Genomic DNA, 18,507 nt, shown 5'->3' with positions numbered 1-18,507 from the left:
CTCTACACCTTTAAGTAAATTGCAGTGCATATTAACTCATTTTCCCCCCTTCATGGACATTTAGGCTGCTGCCATTGTTTTCTGATTTGCCAACTGAGTGGTACAGTGTCTGTGTTTAGTAGTGAGGGGTGAACCACAACTATGAGCATTTTTCATTAGTCTCACACAAGCCTGCTAAACTTCAGGAATGTTGCTCATAATTTTAATATTAACAATTACAGAAACACCTGTCAGTGGTTGAGAATCTTTTTTGCACAGTAACCTTAATAAACAAAATATGTACCATGCACAAACTCTAGAAAATGCATGCTTTAGTTTTTAAGCATGAAATTTAGGTGTTTGCTGAGGTCCTTGCATCTTTACGGTGCTAGTTATGTGTGAAGGGTGCAAGGACTAACTAAACTACTTAACCTTCTTTGCCTAAAACCACAAGCCTGTTATTCACAAACATTTGGAAAAAAAAAAAGGCTATACCATTCATGGTTTGTCTTTCTTACATAACATAAGCCACTAGCTTTTGTATTTTGCAAGATTTGATTTTTTTTTTTTTTTTTCAGAGCAGGAATTACAACTGTACTGAATTCAGATAATCTGTATGCTGTTGGCTGATCCCTATCCTTTGTAATTTATTATGAAGTTATAGTTTAGAATCCTTAATAGATAGATGCATGTCCTTTTTCCTCCTGAAGTTGCAGGTCATGCCAACACAACAGCTGTAACTTTCTACTGAAGTGTTAATGTATAATAAGAATGAAAAATATTTATTTTTTTTCTCTTGTAAATTGACAATGAAAACAATAGTGTGTACTATATTCTTTATATACAGTCATTGCTACATAGAACTGATTGTACAAAGAGTAAAGCCATTACAGATACATGCTTGAGCCTGCACCACTGAGCAGTTTGGAACAAACAGCTTGTTTCAATTTGCCTTGTACATTTTAGTATTTAAGGTTTGTCCTGCACAAACAGCACAGTCATGATTAGCTATCTGGAAGCTGTCTTTTATTAAAAAAAAAAAAAAAAAAAAAGCTTCAAAGTGTGTGAACTGTGTTTTTGGGAAGGAGGGAGGGAAGGAGCTCTGAACCTGATTCTTGACATCAACAACGATCGCCTGCAGCTGTTACCGGATAGAGCAACTCCAGATTCCCCACTTGTCAATGTGTGGGATTAATTCTTAGTTGTTTATAATTTGTGTACCCTGGGAACCTCTTTTGAAGGGTTTTGAGGGCTTTCACAACGAAGTGGCTGTGGCAGCTGCTTTTTTCCTGCATAGTAGCAGGTCGCTAAGGTAAGTGTATGCCTGGAAAGGCCGCTGGTAGTGTTCCACTGGGCCAGAGTGTAAATCAGCCTGATTTCTGTTGTTTTATGCTTATACATTCTCCAAAAGCTTAAACCTTTTTCACTCTCCTGCAGTTCACAGACATCAAAACAAAAACGGGTAAAAGACAGTGGCTTTGTTGGGAACACCTCTGTTTTTCAGGGTGTTTGAGTGCAGACAACCACCTTCAGACAAAAACATACTCAGCACCCACTATTCCAATAACTGAACTTCCTCTCTGCTTCCATAAGTGCTGGCCTTGACCCCTTGAGTCACATTCACCCAGGCCATTGCTGGGATGGTGCTGCAGTGTGTTCTGATGGTGTTTGCTGTTCCTCTGGTGGCCAAGAGCACAGCTATGGAGAAATGAAATAAAATAAAGGAAACTCCCTCCCTTCAGACGGAGGGAAGGGAATGAAGCAGCAAGCGTTTTTTAGTCTGGATTTTCTGCTGGAATGTGTTAACCTCTGGCTGGTTAGGATCTTGCTGTATTTTGATTGCTTGCTGGAGCATAGCTGCTTGTTCCAGCAAAGGGACTGCTACATTTTTAAAAAGAAAATTTCTTTTTAAATTAATCCTAAACTCTCTAAACTGGTAGATGAGAGAATTTCACTCCTACCTTTGGAGTTTCCTGTATCTTGGCCTCAAAGGCTGGACTACACGAGTTCTGATAGCTGTGTTAGGTTGTACTCTGGTTCTGTTCCCCTTAAATAAAAGAGAAGGGGGAATGATGGCAAAATAGCCCAATATGACAAGAGTAGTTGGGAGAGAAGTTCCCTGCATGTGAGTGCTTGGACAACAAAATACTTAATTGTTGTGACAAACTTCTGGTAAGGTTGAGACAAGGACAGGTCTGGGGAAGACCTTACATGTTGGATGTATGGGAGGAGTGAAGCTCACCCACCTTTACAGCCAACTTCCCTGTTGGCCAGGAAGACAGGATTTGTCCTTCTAAATCTCTGCTACAGTAGCAGAGAGCTGGTTTGTCCCTGGGAGGGTGGCCTCCCCAGCAGCTAATGATGCGGTTGTGTTACCTGCTGCTGACCGATGTATTGGTGCTCCCCCTGTGTGCAGATCCCCTGTATTTGCCTTTCCATTGACTGTTCTTTGTATTTCAAACTACTGTCCCCCAAATGAACTATTGCAGGTGCTTCTGGAAGTGACAGCATATACATCCCCTTGTCCTTTGGTGTTTGTACCCAGATGCCAACAAAACAGTGACCTCTCACGCAGTTCCTGTTTGTTTTGTATGGGTACGTGTGTAAGCAGGTAACGTGACGTTTATTTTGGACCAGGCTCAGTATTTCAGCCGACAGAAGCAAAACTCTCTGCTTGCTTGTCTTGTGGGCACCTGTTTTGTAGCATTTTCCATGTGAGAGTCAGGGGCTTAGCTTGGTTTCTGGCTGCTGATATAACAAATGGACAGAAATAGTCACTGGCATAATATAAAATAACATAAGACAAATAGAACAGGCAACAAGTTGAGTCCATCTCCTTACATTACCACTCATAATGGGTTTGCCTGGCCCGCTTTAAAAGCAGCTGTATTGGAGATGCCAAACCCTCTTGGTTTGATCTTCCCTAGTGCTCTGAGATTTTCCTGATTTTTAACCTAAATCCCCTTGATGCACTTCAAGGCTGTGATTTCCTAGGTTACCCCCTGGAAATAGAGACCATGTTCCTGCTGTCCTCTTGTGGACAGACTTACACTTTTCCTTTTGATTTATTTTATTTGGGCTAAACAGCCCCCTGAAAGTGAAAGCAGCAGATCAGGGTTTGGTTCCAGCCCTGTACTACATCCCTCTTGCTTTGGACAGGCACAGCCCAAGGACTTTCAATACCATTTTAAACTTTCAGTAGCATTTTAAACAATGGTGGCATGAAGTCTGTTCCTGCTGATCCTGCTCACTTCTACAGCAATATTTGGGTGGCTTCGGTGCTTTTGGACTGCAGAGATGTGGGGTCATAGACAGTGCAACGTGTAACGTTGTTGGTGCTGGGCCTGAACTGACATCTTGCTATTTTTTCCTGAGCTGTGGGTGTGGAGTCACCCACAATTTTCTTCCTAAATGGTGTGGGTGTAGCTATTATCTGCAGGAGGAGGAATTCTGCTGTAATTCTCCCACTTATCAGTTTGGGCTGAAGACCTCATGCGGTCTTCTGCTGAAGTACATGGAGCAATAGCTGCACTGGAACATTTGATCATCTCACATTTGATCATTTTGTGTTTGATCATCTCACATTTGATGATTTCACTGAGGCAAGAATTAAAAAGGAGACGATGCTCCAGTGCTGTGCCTGGTGGCACGGGGGTCACACCAGCTTCCAAGAACCCAGCGTTTATGATCAGGTTGGCACGAAAAACTGTCCCCCTCGCTGTGACGCCCCAACAGCGCCGGAATAGAAACTTGAACCAAATCCGCTTTTTTTTTTTTTTTAGTACTTCTTCTTCCCTCCCCGGGCTCGTGCTGCCGGCCCTTCAGCCGGCCCCCTGGGCGGGGGCGGCCCGAAATGGCGGCGGGGGCGGGCCAAGATGGCGGCGGGCGGGCGGTTCTTCTGCACGGCGGGACGCGGCCTCGAGCCCTTCCTGGCCCGGGAGCTGCGAGCGCGGCTCGGAGCCACCGAGGTGAGAAGCGGTTCTCGTTCGTCTGCGAGTCCGTGTTGTTTTATATGTCGTGCGGTAAAATTAAATATTTCGCGCTGTGTGCGTCAAGGAGATGCTAAGGAGTAAAATCATGACAGGACACCAGGGAGGCGTCGGCTCGTAGGGGCATTAAAAAGCTTTATTTCACGAAATCGCGCTCTGAGGGCCGGGCTGACCGACATCTCCGTCCCCTCGCCACCCCCGGTGAGCTGTGCCTTGCCCGGCTCTTCCCGGTGCGAAGGCGAGGCAGGGCACGCGGTGGTGCTGTTGAGCTGCTGGAGTGCTCACAGAAAATATTTATTTTTTTCCCTTTTCCCTTAAGGTGGACTATGTTGCGGGGAAAGTCTTCTTCACCGCTGACGCGGAGCCGAGCGAACTGAAGAAAATCAAGTCTGGAGAGAGGCTGTTTTTGCTGATCAAGAAGCATGGCCCGCTGCCCGTGTCAGGGCATAAAGGTACTGTGCTAACTTCTTCCCCTTGTAAAATTCATATTTGATTTCATCACCTGTAGCTCTAACTGAGAAGAATCAACTCTGAAGTTATGGTTTCTGTTTTTCTTTTTGTTGTTTTTTACCCAACTATGCTTTTAAATATGTTTTTCTGTGCTGAAAACAAGTTAAAAACGTTTTAAATTCATCTTACCAGCTGACATTCTGCTGGCATAGTGCATACGTATATGTGTATAACACCACTCCCACCCCCAAAAAATTAACAAAACTGAAGTCTGATTCTGGACCCCTTGCATGTATTTTGACAGTGAGTTATTATTTTTTTTTTTTTAGGTGACGTGGCTTTATACTATTCTGCATCACCTATCTGTTCAGTATGCAGATTTCTTGTGAATTTCAAATACTTGCATCATGTTCTCTATCAGTGTTGAAATAAGAATTTTGAGTAAGATGGATTGGTACTTGTATGGGGGTAGGATTTTATTTGAAAGATTACAAGAGGCCTTGGACTCTAAGTATCAAATTTAATTATGATTATGAAATTTAAAACGAGAAATAGAAATACTTAAATATTTTTCCTTGACCAGAGTCAAGACTTTTTTATATGAATTGGCCTCTGTATTTTCCTGCTTCTCTTGTCATAGCTAAGTCAACAGGACAACCTACAGGTAGGTGTAAGTTCAGGTGTGCATCAGAGGCTTTGTAGGATTGAAGGCAGAGTAATTAATAAAAAAATAAACTTGTGACTTTAATTCTGAGCTGAATCAAAGTGATTCATATTCATGTCTGCCAATCCTGGAAAGTGTCCTGGATCTCTAATACTGCACCAAGTGTTTTCCTGCACCAAGAGGAGGACGATATGGTAGGCTGGTGCTCCATCCCTGGGAGTGACTCTGAGGTAGTCTGGTTTTCTAGAGCTGCTGAACTTATGCAGAATTCAAGCCCTGCAGAAGTTATTCTTGGTTCTGCAAAGCTTGTAATGTGTGGGTCTTCAACCGATAGGGTTTGTGGGTGTTGAGAGCTTGGCTGTGCCTGTGATGGATGCTGCTGCAGTTCCTGGATTCACACGTTACTGAGATCTAAACCAAGTCTCTGACAGATGTTCTCGTTCTGTGGGAACATCAAATGCTGAGATTGAACTACTTAACCTGAAACTAGCGTTTTCTTCCAGGGAAAATGCTGCATGAAATCAAAAGTCTTGTCATTGAGGAACCAAAAGATTGGCTGGATGTTATCGCTGCTTGGAAAAACCTCCGTGGTTGCGAGGGGAAAAAAGATGGTGTCTCTCAGGAAAACCCATCACCTTGCAAGAGAAAATCAGAAGAAGAGATGGATGTTGTAACTAAAAGACAGAAAACAGAGCAAGTAAGAGAGATTGTGTCTGAGGAATGTCAAGCAGGAACTGAAGAGAACGGTGTGGTACCAGACAGGAAGAGTGATGAGGAAGGCCAACCTGAAACTGAGTCTTCTTTAGAAGACTCTTCCAAAAGCAGTGGAGAGAAACCTGTTGAAAATGAGAAGCACAGCTTCAGCTTCCGAGTTTCTTGTCGCTGTAGTGGAGCAATTGCCAAAATACTTACTTCACAGGTATGCTAACGCATCTGTGTTTTCAAAGAAATTAGTGAAAGTGAAAGGAGGCGTGTGGTTTATTTGTAATTTAATTTGTGTCTTGTATGTTTTGGAATAGCAAACTAGTCTAAACTTTTTCTGTATTATCAAAAAAAACATTGAAAAAAATTCTAAAACCTTCATTTATGTTAACCAAGTGGAAATACAAGCGCTGTTATTAATTTCAAGGCATGATTACCCTGAACAGTTTTTTAAATCAATGTCTTTTAATAAGAATATAATAATAAGAGTGGTTGAGAGTCTCAAGAGCAAGCTGTGAGTAGCTTGCAGCTACTTGAAGGGCTGTAGCAAGGACAGTGGAGCCACACTCCTCTCAGTTGAGGCAGACAGTGTAACAAGGGGCAAAAGCCAGAATCTGCAGCTTGGAAGGACGCTCTTTTGGTACCATGAAGAACTTCCCAGAAGGGTGGTGCAGCCCTGGGACACATCCTGGAGGGTGAATCTTGGTCCTTGGGGTGTCAGCACTCAGTGTTGAAGAGCCCCAACCATTCTGAGAGAGGTGGTGTAGAGATCTCTAGAGGCCCCTTCTGTCCAATGCTGTTCTCATCTGCATTGTATTTTCACCATAAAGAAATGGGAAGAAATGTGTAGCTGCAGTTTATTTAGGTTTCTAAGTTGAAAATAACAAGAGTTAGATTTTTTTTTTTTTTCCTCTCTACTAAAGCTGGTATCTTGAGAAGATTGGGCACGTGAGCCTGCCAACACCAGTGTTTGTTTAAATTGGTGCTGTGCATTTGAATTCTTATGCTGAAGGTACAACTTCCAGAGGTGATAAAACATTAAAGCTGAGAGAGTTGCAGTTACGCATTGACAGGTTTTCCTTTGGGTGATCTAATTTACAGCCATCAGAAATACTTAGCATGCGATACATAGTTATAAAATGACTACAGCTGTTTGTTTTACCTTGGGTAGGACTTGAACTTCAGCCTCCCACACTCCAGGTGAGCAATAGTCATGTTATCCTGAGGTGTGTTTGCCATGTTTCTATCACTCTGTCCTGGTTCACCTCTTCTGGTCTTCGTATAAGTTGTTCCCTAGCAATAAAGAAAGAGTCTTTCTTTCCCCAGGTACTTACAAGGGTTGTGTAATCAAGGATGTGATCTGTAGTTTTCTTAATTCTTTTATTTTTACTGCCTGTGTGTGGTCTTTTCCTTCACAGGAGATCGGAAGAGCAATTGGCATAGCACTCATGAAGCAGTTCAGATGGCGAGCTGATCTGCGGAACCCCGACCTAGAGGTAGTGGCAACTGTCTGCCAGGTGGCCTGTTGTTACTGCCAGAATTATCCCAAAATTTATTTATTTATTTATTTATTTATATGTGTCTGCCTTCCACGTAAAACACTCCTTAATGGCACTACTTTTTCTAGAAAAAAAAAAAAAAAAACTGAGTGCAAGTATACAGTGAACAATCTTCTGCTTAGAGTAAATGGTTTTATAGTTAAAAATATCAAGAAAATGCTTCCTGGAGAAGTTTAAGTGCTTGTGGATGGATCCCCAACTGACAAATCCCTTTCTAGTTTAAATCTTAAATCATCTTTAAACTGGCATTCAGATTATCAAGTGTGATTTCTTCCAAATAATCATCAATCTGTAGAGCGTATATTTTTGTTCCTAAATCATATGATCAGAAGTTCACAAAAATATCTTCTCTGTCTGGTTTAAATGAGTTTAAGCTATCGTCATCTCAAGTTGAGAGATTTTAATGTTATTTTTTCCCTCTTTCAGATCTTTGTACATCTTAACGACATTCACTCAGCTGTGGGGATTCCTCTTTTCAGGTAGGCATTCTCATCACCAGGTCTGTTTTGGCAGTACCTGAACAGGCACAATTTCCAAATAGTCTTGCTCTCCACTGTATTTATCTTCTGGATTAATATTCACTGGACTGTTGCATTCATCTTGTGGTCTGTCTGAAGTTAACCTGAGCACATATTCCAGACTTTGCAGTGAGTGGCTAAAAGCAGGCTGTGGTTTCTGATTATTTACAGATCTGGGAAGTTCAGTTCTTTTGGTATTTTATATTACATAGGGTTTTCTATGTTGTTGTACCATTATCTTACATTATTTTTGCTGTCTACAGTCTTCCATTGGCAAACAGAGAGTATATCAAAACAGCAGGACTGCGGTCAACGATTGCGTGGGCCATGGCATCTCTGGCTGAAATCAGTGTAAGTGAATGTTCATGGCAAAAGTGGAGAGTCCTGAGTGAGTCCTTTGAAGCAGTGTGGTGATTTTAATTCTTCATGCTTTAATCCACATGGACAGAGCTGGAAATTTTTTTGTGGTTAGAGTGCGCTGTCACCTGGTGTTCAACCACATATCTTCTTTAGTCCAAGGGCCTTCTAAGGATAGTTACTACTTTTTGTACAGATATACAGTAAAATTGCAGGGGTTTTGTCACTGTCCAGATGTTGAAGCTTGTTTGGGGTTGTAAAAACAGAAGCCAGTGTGATGTTTTCCACAGGTTAATTTGATACCAGTATCTGTCTGCAGTCTAATAAAGCCATTTATGCTTTTTTGTGATATTGTCATACTTCTTTAATATATCATCTCCAAGTTTGGCCTGATACCAAAGTGAGTGACTGTTTTTACCTGCACTAAATTCAATGGGTCTGTGCAGGTGATCAGTCTGTGACTGAGTATGCTTTGTGTTGAGGGAGGAGTCTATCTTGTTTGGGATGCAGTAACCCCTTTCTTTTTGTAGGCGGGTGACTTTGTGCTAGATCCCATGTGTGGGCTGGGAACAATTCTGCTGGAAGCTGCCACAGAGTGGCCCGTAAGTATTGCAGTCGTAACAGGTAGGAGCTTGCCAAGATTTCTTGTAGTTGTGCCAAGAAAAAAAATAAATCTGTGCCACAGTTATAATAATGTCCATTAACGGAATGCTGGAACCAAAGTGACCAGAACATGAAAGGAGTGAAGATAGCACGAAATTTCCCATTGCTCTGTTGTCTTAATCTATGTATTGCTCAGTGTAATAGCAGTAGATCTTAAAGCAAGTGGCTTGTCTTAAAAGAGCTGTGCAACGAGGCAATTTTGTGAAGGTTTTATTAAATTAATACATGTGTTTAACTATTTTTTTTCTTTTTCTCTGACCAGGAAGCCTGCTACTGGGGCACAGATATAAGTGATTCACAATTAGAGGGTGCAGGTGTGAATATTAAGACTGCAGGTTTGGTGGATAAGATTGAGCTACTTAAAGCTTCTGTGAAAGGTAAGTGTGTAAGCTTTCAAGGTGAGGCATGTTCAAAGTCTTCTGTGGTTATACGGGTAGCGTAGGTACTCAAGGTGGTCTGTAATAGAGCTAACTCTAAATAAATAGCTGGCTAGTGACTGAGTAATTTTGATCTCTCCCCTTCTGAACTTTGGCAAGAATAAGCTCGGCATAAGACAATGAAAACAACAATTTTCAGGCTTGGGCAGTAACTCTGTCTTAATGTTAAATTTGCAACCACAAAATGGTCCAAGAAGCATCTCCAGCCAGTTCGGGTAAGGCTGGCACAAAATCACAGCAGGGTTTAGGTTGGGAAGGACTGCTGGAGGTCTTGGGTTTTGTTAATCTCCTTGGAGCAGGGCTAACCCCGAAGTGGGGTTCAGGTGGCTCACCTTATCCAGTCAAGTTCTGAGCATCCTGAGGGATGAAAACCCCGCGATCTTTTCCTTTCACGTGCTGGTTTTACTCGGGCCAAGCCAGCCTGGTGCGTGGCTGATTTTCACCACCACCAGGGTGCACTGCTGTGCCGTGGTCAAAACACAAAATACTCCCAGGACACAGCAACGTCGCGGAAATACTTCAAAGACACGAGTTCCAACGGAATCCAAGTGATTCTGGCTGAAAGTTAAGCAGATTCTTGGGGAAAACGAGGGGGTGGAGGGGAATTTATCATGTGGCTCCTTGCCATTAATGTGTGTTGGTTTGAACATCTGTGCTAAGCAAAATGCTTGCGAGCTCAGCTCTTCGGTTGCATTTTGCTTGTGAAGGTTTACTTGTGCTGAGAAGCAGCAGTTCGGAACCGCGCGGTGCCCTGCTAGGAGATTCTTGCTGTTGGGACAAGCACAACACCAGTAACAGGGAACATCGCAAGCTGAACTATGCTCTTGAGGGTTTGTCTGTACCCAGTCTGCGTTGGGTTGGTAGCTTTGTGGTGGTGTTGGTGAGGATAAACAGAGGAGGAGCTGTGAATCTGGGTGTGCAACCTGTGAAAGAGCTGGCAGGCAGTTTGGTAAGGTGAAGGATGCAGTGGCTGCTGTTGGATTTTCAGATAGATGTCAAGACCTCCCTTTGTTCCGCAGCGTTGCCGTTGCCTGCAGAAAGCTTTGACGCCGTGGTTTCGGATATTCCATTCGGGAAGAAGTTCAAGATCACGAAAGACGTCCGATTCCTGCCAGATAGTCTCCAGGAGATGGAGAGGTACGCACAGCCTTTGATGTGAACGTAACGATGGTTTGTGATCTCGAGCGTTCAGTCAGCTCCAGGTTTGCTTTATTTGAAACACTCTCCAGCTCTGTAATCTGATGCTGTGCAGGCTGTAAAGTCTGAGTCCTTCACTCGTCGGTTAGTGGCTGTTGTGACTTGTCTCGCGAGCTGATGGGAGTGCAAGCCAGCAAGGAATGAGCTTGTTGGCTGAACCACACTCAGAAATATTCTTCCCACAGCACGCTGGTGAGAGAAAGAAGAAAGAGAAGAGGGTGGTAACCTAGCCAAACTGAAGGCGTAGATAGGCAAATAAAGCAATAATCCTTCCTCAGTTGAGGTCTGCGTAAAATCACAGGCTTTCATTTTGGGTGCACAACCAAGCTTTTACCAGCCTGCCTTGGCAGGAGGGATCTCGGATGGGAAAATGGTGAAAGGCATTTTCCTTTCTGGCGGTGTCCTGCAATAATCCAGCTAGCCACCTGGTCATCTTTTAGATGTCTCCTTTCGTATCTCACTCTGTCATTTTGTGGCGGAGTGAAACCAAGCTAATAGCAGGCTGCCTCTAACGGGTGCTTCAAACTATCCGTCTCCTTATTTAATTCCTTTGCTGAAAACAAACCCTTTCTGCAGGACCGGACTTCAGTGGGTGTTGATCACACTCAGGGCAGGAATGTGGTGAGGAGATGGTGAAGGAGGTTACGTAGCTCCCCAGAATGGCAGGGTAATCTTATGCTGACCATCCCTCCTCTTGGCTTTGTTTGACATTCTTATTTTCTGGTCTCATTTATTCTGTTGGGTCGTCCTAAGCAAAATATCTCCTTGGGAAGGTGGAGGTGAGGCAGGGATCATTATGAGACTCCCACCAGTAAGGCCATTCGATGCACTTGCTGTGAGCACAGCCAGGATAGTCTTTTTTTTTCCCCTCTCCAAGCCAAGTGTAGCATTTCCTCCTGTGCTAAGAAAAACCGAGTTACACACAATGGTGAACTTTCCTTGGTTTCCTGTGTTTGAGAGACTTCAAGGGTCAGTGCAGCGTGGAAAGGACGGACCTTTTAAAGCTTTCAAAGGGAAAGGCCAGCGTCAGAATTGCCTTACCAATGTGAAAAGCTCTCTTTTGCTGTGATGGGAAGCTGTTCCTGTGTGTGCTGGTGGAGGCTCAGGGCTTGCTTCTCATCGTGAGACTCAAAAATGGGTTTTGAAGCTGGTTGTGCCCCTGGTTCCTTGGTACAACACGAAAAGCAAAAAAGCTGAGTCCATCCTCAGTGCTCAACAAATAGAGAACTCCTGAGGTCAGAAATGTTTGGAAGTCAATAAAGGGCCCATTTTTCCCAATCAGCAAGAGGTACAGAGATGGGGAATTTAAATTCCCTTTGGGAATGTAGCTTACTGAGTTGAGCCATTACATTTAACATGCTCAGGTGTGATACTGCGTGCAGTTGGCACCTGAAGTATCGCTGTTGTCGAGTTGTGCACAGATAAATGAATCCAGGCAGGACGAACACCTAACCTTTATTTTTTTTTCCTGCAATTGCCAGAGTACTTCGTGTTGGAGGGACCGTTGTGTTGCTCTTGAGTCAAGATCTCCATAAGCGCATGGACAGCATTACCAAGAGTGGTGAAAACCAATCTCCTAACACCAGTTCTGACGGTGCAGGGGAAACGACCGCTGTGGAGACCTCGAGTAGTGACGGGAATTCTTCCTCCATGGTGAAAGGTGTCGAAGAAGCCTTTCTCAGCAGCAGACAGCCACGTTTTGGGTCGCTGGTGCTGGATGGCATCTATGAAGTTAGCCTTGGCAAGACGGTTGCTTTCATATACAAATATAGGAAGGTCTCTGCTGCTGGGAATTAGTCACTTAGGTGCGCTGCCTAAGGTGTACCTGAGTGCTGATATGCTTGAAAGCAGCGTGGCAGTGAACTGGTGGAACCCTGCTGATCCAAACCCTGTGCCATTTGTTGGCTCACCTCACTTCGTGTGAACTACGCTGTTGCTTTTCTCTTCAGTTTTTAGGAGAGGTGGAAGACACCAGCTAGAGCTTCAAATGTTTTTAACATAAAATAGTGTCGCGAGGAAGAGTCCTCAAATCCTTGCTTAGGCAAAGCCTCCTAATATCATGAGGAGTTTATTCAGGAGAAAAAGACTTGACTCGCCGTACTGCAAATATTACATGTAATATTCCATGTAAATGGTTTTTCACCTTCAGCAATGTTTTCCAGAAGCACTTGTGAACAAGTCTCCAACTCTTCTTGAGGACCTGATGGAGGGCTTTCCTATGTCTCTTGCAGTCTTGTATCACTTTAAAGGTAGTTTGTGATCAATCTGAAATGTCGCTATTTGGATATTTTTTGAGTGCACAATAAATTATTTTTGTATTAATTCCTTGTGGAGTTAGCATGTGTCAATCGGGTGAGCTTTAGCTTTTTAGTGTGAAGACTTCTTTCTGTAAAAACAGTGCTTTTCCTTGCTTGCTAGTGCTGCTTGAAGGGCACAGTGTGGCAGAAGGAAAAACTTGCAGAGTGAACAATTAGTGTTGACTTCTGTCTGCGGAGAATCATATGGAAAAATTTTCCTGAAAAGGGGGAGGTCTTAATTCTTTCAGTCTATGCTAAAGGTAATTTGGGGGTGATAGTCTAATTCAAAGCTTTCCTAGGGTTGCTGAGCTGACAGTGAAGTATTTCTGTAGAGAATTATTGTAAATTGCTTTCAGATGGTATTTTGGACGAGTACTTGCAACTTGGCAAGCTGGGATGGACTCATGCATTGTGTTCCTCTGCTGTGAGGGGTATGGAGATGCAATCAGAAGTGTCTGTCTGGGTTTTCTGTGTTTTTTTTCTTCTTCTTCTTCTGCTACATTGGCTGGGAAAGGGAAAAAACCTGACTTTTCATGGTTAATTGCACTTCAGGAGAGTAAATCTCACTGCTGTTGAGAGCTGCTTGTGCAGCTCATGTCTTGTCTCGGCTCAAACCTCCCAGCCTGGCTGAATGCATGGGGTTATGTTACCTGTGATGAGCTCTGCTCATCTCCTCCTCGAACACTGTGAGGTTCTGCTTCCCAAGTTGGCTGTGGCCCCTCTGGGTGGAGGTTCTGCCTTCTACCATGACAGCCACCCCCAGTTCAGCATCACTCATAGATATTTGTGCTCTTCACCCAAGGTGGAAACAAACTTTTTTTTGTTAAACTTTCTCGGTGCTATATTAGATGCATAAACCATTTTGAGAGTGTATTTCTGTACTCTGCTTATAACAAGACAAACATGCAAGCAGGTAAGATCTGGCTCTAGCAGAACCTGCCAGTGTTTGCTGAGAAACTGCTTTGTGCTCAGCAGCATGGCCAGGTACAGACAGCGACGTGGGCAAGACGAGCTCCAAAGCTGTGCTTAGTGCTGACGCTGGTTTGTCTTGTCATTGCTTCCTGGCATCTGGATTGCTCTCAGACCAATTTACTGACTTGGTCGGGTGTTAGTCTCCTTTATATGGCTCCGTTTCTTCTCCTAATTTCCACTGACTGTTTCTGTTACCATCTAATTGATGGTTCTTGCATTAAGCTGATGCTTCTCTGTTCCACCACTCTTCTCTTTCATCTCCCCTTCTTGCCTCTCCCACCTCTTTGCTCTTCAAGCAACCTTTCCTTCTCTCACTTTTCCCTTCTTCTCTTCCAAACCCTGTGCTTACAATATTCACCCTTATCATTCCTTTTCGTGTTCATCTTGTACTACCAACCTGACTGCTTCTCTGAATGCTCAGCTCCTTCAGCAGCATCTGCTCAGTTCCTGACAGCCTGTGCCCCCTGCGAGGCAGCCCGAGGGACCTTCTGGGTTTCCAGCCAGCTCTTTCCTGTGCCCAGCAGGTGTGAAACACCTCTTCAGCAACAAATGCGTGAATGCTGTGTATCCAGGACAACGCTGGCTCTTAGGTGGTGGCAGAGGGATAGCAGTTTGGGATGAGTTGTGACAGATGCATCAACGTAGCACCAAAGTCCCTTAATTATGAGGACTTGCGCTGTCAGCTTGAACGATGCCTGACAGATTAGCGTGGTGATCTCATCAGGTAACTTGCATGTCACTTCTCTTAAGCACTGAAGAACACAAGGCTGCTCCTCTTCTAGCACCCACTGCCTCTCTGTTGCTGTGAGAGGCTTCTTTGCCCAGACAGAGAGGTTTTCGGGGGCTCTGACTTCCTGCTGCTTCGCTTGGTGTAAGTGCCAGGCTGTAACCCTTCTGGTTTATGAACTCTCTCTGCTTTGCAAGAGTGACCATTTCCAAGCCATGAAACTGCAGTTGCTGCAAATGATTTTGACAGAGGAGGATATTTTACTAGATGTTGTAGCTTGACAAAGAGCCTAACACCTCAGAAGCAGGGACAGGAATGGTTTAATCCTCCTCACAGTGTGGCTTGGGGGCTCAGGATGGAAACCTCGGTTATTTACAGATTACACGGGACCTTCATGTATAAAGGTTACACAAGCACACGCTGGTTTAAAAGAAAAAGGTGTGTTTGGGCATTCAGAAGAGAAGGGGGGCACCAAAGCCTACCTTGAAAATCAAATGCAAAAGGTATGGAATTATATCATTACGCATGATGCCCTGGGGAAAGAAGTGTAATCCTGTCTAGGATTCATTTGGCAACAGTGGCTTTTCTTTGATTCCTTTATGAACAGACACTTTAAAAATTAGAAATAGCCCTAAATTCTTACAGCAGCTTTCTTACCCCTTTAGCCTGCTGCTGCAGACATCGTGCTCCTCACAAATGTAGCGTGTTGAGCTGAAGCATCTGATTCTGTGCCATCTCTGTCCTCTGAGAGCTGTCTCCTTTTCAAATCTCTGCTGGGCAGCGTGGGACAACAGCTTGCTGAACCGGTAAAACGCGATGGTCGGATTTTGAAGAATCAGGCTTTTGTGCTTGGAATCTGGAATTTCGTTTTCCCTTCTCTTCTGTTTCTTTTAATAAGTCCTGGGGATGTTTTTCAGCCATCGCCCGATGGTGTTGGCAGCGGGCGAGCAGTCACACAGAGGATTCTCTGGTGGACTTCAGCTGCATCATCTCGCTCCTGCTAATGAAAGGGTGAGCTGTGCAAAGACACCTGCCTGCTGCTATAAATCCCCCACTGCACCAGGCCCAAAATACAGAGCAGCTGTATCCATGTTCTGTGTCATCAGGAAGGCTGTAGATGAACTGAGGGAAGTAGTTCAGGTCATATGCAGTGCTGGCTGCATAAGGGCACAGAGATACGGTGCGAAATATGCTTGCAAATGAAATAATGGTATTGGTGCTTTGGGATGTAGCATAGCGTGAATAACTAAATAAATGTTAGGCCTTACTAATCAAATAACTTGCACCCAGCTTTGTTGGTATAAGTTATCTCGGGTAGCACACAGGTTATAATTACTGTTATTCACGGAGTTCCATTGTGTTACCCAATGACGCAAGACTAAGCCGTGGCTGTGAGTTATAATCGGTTAACTTCTTGGTTTCTGCTTTTAAGACTGAAGGAGTCTCCTCTGTGACTTCAGTCAAACCCGCCCTTGCAAACCAGGCAAAGTAGCCAAAGCTTCCACCTGTGATCAAACCTGGTCCAAGGGGCAAAATCGGATCGAGCAAGCTGGAGCTGTGATGTGGAATCCCCTCTGCAGGAGCAGAGCCTGCTGCATGCCTCAGGGGAGCCAGGATTTTTTATTTATTTTTTTTTTGCATGTGCTGCACGTAATCTGATCTGGAGGTTATAGAGCAGGTAATCTACCTTTGTGGGTGGCCCTCGGCAGCCTCCCACAGTGTAACTGCACAGAACCACTGGGGCTAAGTCAGTCCCCAGCTGTCTGCAGGCACCCGTCTCCCTGCCTCGGGTTTCTCTCGGGTCACTCTTCATTAGGCATTTTTCATTAGGCTATGTTTTTCATTAGGCAGCTAAGTTAGCCATGCACAATGAGCCTTTCCTCAGGCCTGTGCTTTCCAAACTCAAAAAAAAAAAAAAAAAAGTATGCTGTGCATTACAACTACTGAAATCAAAGTATTTCCTTCGGCATGAGAGAAAGCATTGTGCATAGCATTGTGAGTTAGGATGGTTAAAACTTGCATTGGTTTCTTGTTGGGGGATTTTACCTTTTCTTCTTTAAACAACCTTTAACTTTACAACTAAGATTTTTTGTGAAAGTGTTCCCCTTTCCTATTTCAGCATTAAGTATTCAGTACAACACCAAGGACTGCAAGCTGCAGACTGTTCTGCTCTGGAGAAGAGAGATCATTTCATACAAAAAGGGGAGGGAATGGTTGCTTTACCCCCATGGTCCTGTCCCGCTGCTGCATGAGGCCTAAAACACATTTCAGTTTTGTTCTTTTTTTTTTTTAATTACTGGTTATTCCACTTGTACAAGTCAATGACTCGCTTCACACAAGGCACAATAACTGGAGATGAGAAGGAAAGGCGTGCTCCACTTACCGGCGTTGCACGGTGCCTACCCAAGGGAAACCTGATGAAGTCTTCACCTGTAATTAGCTCGCAAGAACGCAGCATTACCATTACCTGTCATCAGGAACAGACAACCTGTGACGTGCTGGGTGAGGCTTTTCTCCCAAAAGAAGCTGACTGTGGCCACAATGCACCTGCAGAGAACAGCTGCAGCCATGCCCAGGAAACTTCTTAAGTCTGTTGCCACCAAAACTGAGAAATAAAAGGTGGTTGTTACTGTGGATGTGCCTTCCCTCACAGGAAAAAGGGGAGGGATGCTTAGAAAACAGCACGAGCACAGCTGGCCTGTGCCCGGCAGACCCACAGTAGGAGGTAACCCCAGACCTACAAGCACCTGTAAATAGAAAGTGATCTCGCCATGATCAAACCAGTGAAGCTGGTGGTTTTGTAGCTGTGCTGTGAACTTCCCAGTATTACACGAGTCATTTAATCACACGGCTTTGGCCATGTAAGATTCAGGATGTGGGTGCAGCAGGGATTTATGCAGACACACCGTGATACACTTTGTTCTCTGTTTCCTCCTAGAGTTAAATTTAAAGTAAGTTGGACAGACAGAAATGCTCCAGTTTCTAGACGCCTGGGAGTTTCCATTCAGACAGGTTCTGCCATAATTGTTTAGCGTGTAGCTTCTGACGTCAGCTCCTGAAACATCTGCTGCTGGATGTCCTCCAGAGACACCAGAAAGCACGTTTCCAACCCAAGGTCCACAGACTCTTGCAGAAGCTAGGGGAAAGGCAACCAGCTTCCATTCAACAAGCTTAAAAACATTTGTGTGTGTCCCATAAGTAGAAATGAGGATGAGCACTGCTGATGGTGGGGCCCCACTGGGACCCTGCCTCCTCAGTGTCTCATTTCTGCCTTTTTCATGAGAAATGGAGAGCGCGGGCTGTGCTGATCACTTACAGAGCAGATGCCATTTCTTCTGCTGGATCATCTTCGTCAGGTTGATGAGGATGTTATATAAGTGTTTTGGCTGGGAGAAGTGGTACTCGATTGAGCTGCATTTCTGAGTGATGCCTGCCAGAGAGGAAGGTGGAGGTGTTCCCAAACCAGGCACCAAAATAGCACTGGTCCCCCTGCTCCTGGTGCTCACCCTTGCCGTACACTTTTGTCCTTCTCATCCCTTTGACACATGATCACTCCTGCCCACTCCTCTTATCTGTCCTGTTCATCCCAATCTCCCACATCCAGAGTCAACTAGGCCCTCGAAATAGCCTCTCTGTGCTTCCTTCGGGGCATGAAGGCTTCGGATCCAAGTGGTGGATGGATGGATGGGCTGTGAGCACACCCAGCCCCAGTCATTTATCTTCTGTGGCTGCGGGGAGGGCTGGTGACCCCTGGGGGCACCACAGTGATTCGAGTGGGAAATTTCTTAATGTAAGAGCCGTTTCTGTGCCTCCTGGTGTGTGTGAGCTTGGCTGAAGCTGGTGGGCACTGAAGGAGGTTCTCCTCTTCTCTCTAAGAGTTTGTCCAGAGAGTGGTTAGGGAGCTGGTGAAGGGCCTGGAGCACAAGTCGTGTGAGGGGCAGCTGAGGGAATTGGGAGAGTTTGGTCTGGGGAAGAGGAGGCTCAGGGCAGACCTCA

At 44.5% G+C, this 18,507-nt stretch overlaps 2 protein-coding genes across 3 annotated transcripts; one reads left to right on the top strand and one right to left on the bottom strand.

Annotated features, from left to right (window-relative positions):
- Window positions 1-3,794: 3,794 nt before the first annotated feature.
- On the top strand, window positions 3,795-12,837 carry THUMPD2 (THUMP domain containing 2). 2 transcript variants are annotated; one of them, XM_068675535.1, is made up of 10 exons: window positions 3,795-3,947; window positions 4,288-4,420; window positions 5,586-6,001; window positions 7,203-7,280; window positions 7,770-7,822; window positions 8,125-8,212; window positions 8,749-8,820; window positions 9,144-9,258; window positions 10,338-10,455; window positions 11,997-12,837. In XM_068675535.1, the coding sequence occupies exons 1-10, from the start codon at window positions 3,855-3,857 to the stop codon at window positions 12,310-12,312; spliced, it is 1,482 nt and encodes a 493-aa protein (XP_068531636.1). In that variant the 5' UTR covers window positions 3,795-3,854; the 3' UTR covers window positions 12,313-12,837. The 2 variants fall into 2 exon arrangements, with proteins under 2 accessions (XP_068531636.1, XP_068531637.1); XM_068675536.1 differs by lacking the exon at window positions 3,795-3,947 and adding an exon at window positions 4,014-4,169.
- Window positions 12,838-12,850: 13 nt separating this feature from the next.
- TMEM178A (transmembrane protein 178A) lies at window positions 12,851-17,560 on the bottom strand. The gene is made up of 2 exons (XM_068675538.1): window positions 16,963-17,560; window positions 12,851-15,703 (listed from the first exon to the last, which is right to left on the bottom strand). The coding sequence occupies exons 1-2, from the start codon at window positions 17,079-17,081 to the stop codon at window positions 15,463-15,465; spliced, it is 360 nt and encodes a 119-aa protein (XP_068531639.1). The 5' UTR covers window positions 17,082-17,560; the 3' UTR covers window positions 12,851-15,462.
- Window positions 17,561-18,507: the final 947 nt, after the last annotated feature.

The sequence above is a fragment of the Anas acuta genome, chromosome 3 (assembly GCF_963932015.1).
Source record: "Anas acuta chromosome 3, bAnaAcu1.1, whole genome shotgun sequence".
Lineage (NCBI taxonomy): Eukaryota > Metazoa > Chordata > Aves > Anseriformes > Anatidae > Anas > Anas acuta.
This window is presented reverse-complemented; position numbering and strand designations above follow the sequence as displayed.